General features: G+C 45.8%; 1 protein-coding gene across 1 annotated transcript; it reads left to right on the forward strand.

Moving 5' to 3' along the window:
- The first annotated feature begins 1,675 nt into the window (after positions 1-1,675).
- LOC125194561 (F-box protein PP2-B13-like) lies at positions 1,676-2,362 on the forward strand. Its single transcript, XM_048092819.1, has 3 exons — positions 1,676-1,908; positions 2,003-2,124; positions 2,212-2,362. The coding sequence occupies exons 1-3, from the start codon at positions 1,705-1,707 to the stop codon at positions 2,360-2,362; spliced, it is 477 nt and encodes a 158-aa protein (XP_047948776.1). The 5' UTR covers positions 1,676-1,704.
- The last annotated feature ends 259 nt before the right edge of the window (positions 2,363-2,621 follow it).

The raw sequence follows: 2,621 nt of genomic DNA on the forward strand, positions 1-2,621 counted from the left end.
GCCAACTGGTTACTTTAATTTTAGAGGATTGTGTGTTTCTAAGGGAATATCAAACATAGAAGGGAATATCAAACATAGAAGGGAATATCAAACTTTAATTTCTAGGGGAATATCAAACATAGAAGGGAAAATTTACAAGCTATCAAACAAGCTTTATTCAACATTTGCAGTTTGTATCATTTTTGCTAAAAAAAAATAGAGTAAAGGTTCTTTTTGGTCCTTAACATATGTCGATTTTTTAATTTTGGTCCATAACATTATCTTTTGAATTATTTGGTCCTTAACAAATAAAAATCTATGATCAACTCTTACAGGTTGGTCCAAGGTTTGCCACCCGAGACTCGCCCACTAGAGCTTGAGCCCTCTGCATCAGCTCCCGCGAACTAGCTTGCGACCTCCTCGTAGTCGGGTTCAGATCGACCACCACCACTTGAAGTGTATTGGCCACCCGCAACCATATGCTTCGTTTGTTTCAAGCTGGAGCCTATGCTAGACTCGATGCCACCTGCCTACCTATCGATATACCGAACCTTCTCCCAGTATTGGTATACTTGAAGGCCCGCCCGGTGTCTTGCAGCAAGACCATCATAACCGCCCTCAGAATGTATTTCCATTTGTTTCGCTTTGGTACTGTCATTCTTCATAATGGAGGCGGGCGCATGCTCAGACGGCTCGACCACTTTCGGCTCTCTCTTCCCATCCCCTTTCTGTTCAGCGGCGAAGTGGGATTCTCCTTGGGAGGAGACAGCTTCAGGTCCGACACTTCATACTCGTCGGTGCTGAAGGTTAGATCAACCTCAACTTCAGTCTCCGGGGCAATGTTGGAATCACTCAAACCCGGTGGGTACCAACATGCTCGGACGATAAACTTAGTAGTATCTACGGTGCACTTCCTCCCACTTCGCCTGTCGGGGATCGGGCGACTCCGACGGGCGCCATAGCTGGAGGGAAGGGTTTGCCCACGCCCGTCCCGAGCCGCTTCTCGCATGGCCTCGCCTTCGCCCTCGACGTCCCACTCGACGGGCGCCACCGTGGCGCGGGTGACGTCCCACCCCGAATATTTAAAAAAAAAAAAAAAAAAAAAAAACTCTATAAATACGGCTCGTGTCGAAATTTTAATTTCCGTAAATTTTAATTCCGTAAATTTTAATTCTTCTAATTGTGAATTTATTAATTTTATCATGTAAGCCCTAAGTAAGAGCGGCAAACGCTAGTGATGCATGGCACTGGGAATGGGAAGGGCTAGTGCTGACGTGGCAACGGAAGGGCTAGTGGAGGGTGCGCCACCGGAGACATCCTTAATCACTGTAGTATTGGTCGATAATATGTCCGTAGCAATAGTTGTAGAAAGCGTTGTTGTTTGAGGGTTCATGGGTAGGGACCACTAGAGTACATCGGGGGCCGCCGGGGTATTGGGGACGGCGAATACAGGGCTGCCAGAGTACCTGGGACTTCCATCAGGATTCATTGTTTATTTATAGAGAGAGAAATATGAGAGAAAGAGAGTGGATGAATGGAGAATACGAGAATTGAGAGTGAGTTAGAGAAGAGAGAGGCTAGAAGTCCAGCAACTTCGTGGTAAAGACACAGAAGTCAGTCAGCAAGTTGGTGCTAACTGCTAAAGGCATTACATGGTAATTAATTAAGAGCGAGACCTCAAACATAAAAGGGAAAGAGGTGTTGATAAAATTTGATCTGATTATAATGAGTAAGCACTACGACAATTGGGAGAGGCTGGTGGTGGCCGTGCTACGGCGACAGCAAGACCGTGAGATAGCCCTGTGCCCTTCAACGGATTCCAGCGCCTTCAGCTCTCGATCTTCCAGTTTTAGTCGTGAATTTTATGATCACCTACACGATGCGATCATTAAGAACCAAAATATTCCATTTTCCCTGTCAACTTATACGGTGAGCTTGTCTTTCATCCCTAACCTAATTAATTAATTAGGATATAATGTATCTCATTCTCATTCTCATGGATGATACCGGTGCAAGCAAACAGAGTTACCTGGAAGATGAAAGGAATGGGAAGAAAAGTTATATGGTGGGAGCAAAAGATCTGATCATTACTTTTGGAAACAACTCAGTCAAGTGGCAATGGAGATTTGATGATAATTATTCTAGGTACGTATAACTAATTAGTACTATTGCTTTAGTTATTCTATTAGTTAGTAGTACTCCTAATTAAGTAAAGATGGCAATTTGTTGAAGGGAGGTGGCGGAAATGTGTTCACCGGGGAGGTTTGATGTCCGAGCAAAGATCGCAGCAGGAACGCTGAATCCGCGGACAGTCTACGGAGCGTATTTGGTGTACAAATTGAGGGAGACGGCGGAGGGGTGGAGACGGCCAAGGGGAGTATGAGGTTCGTGGATGATGAGGGTGTGGGAGCACGAGCACGAGCACGAGTGGTGCAGCTGCATCCTGGCGAGGGTGAGGGATGGATGGAGGTGGATGTGGAAGCTTCTACGTGGGAGAGAGATGAAGGAGAAGTGGAAACGCGGTTGGTGGGAACACTACGGAGATGGAAATGTGGGCTTATTCTTCAAGGCTTTGCTTTCCGCCCTTCTTCTACCTTTACAGACGCGCCTCTTCTCTCCAATAAATTTAAGTCTACATCTGT

Source organism: Salvia hispanica, chromosome 6, assembly GCF_023119035.1.
Source record: "Salvia hispanica cultivar TCC Black 2014 chromosome 6, UniMelb_Shisp_WGS_1.0, whole genome shotgun sequence".
Classification (NCBI taxonomy): Eukaryota; Viridiplantae; Streptophyta; class Magnoliopsida; order Lamiales; family Lamiaceae; genus Salvia; species Salvia hispanica.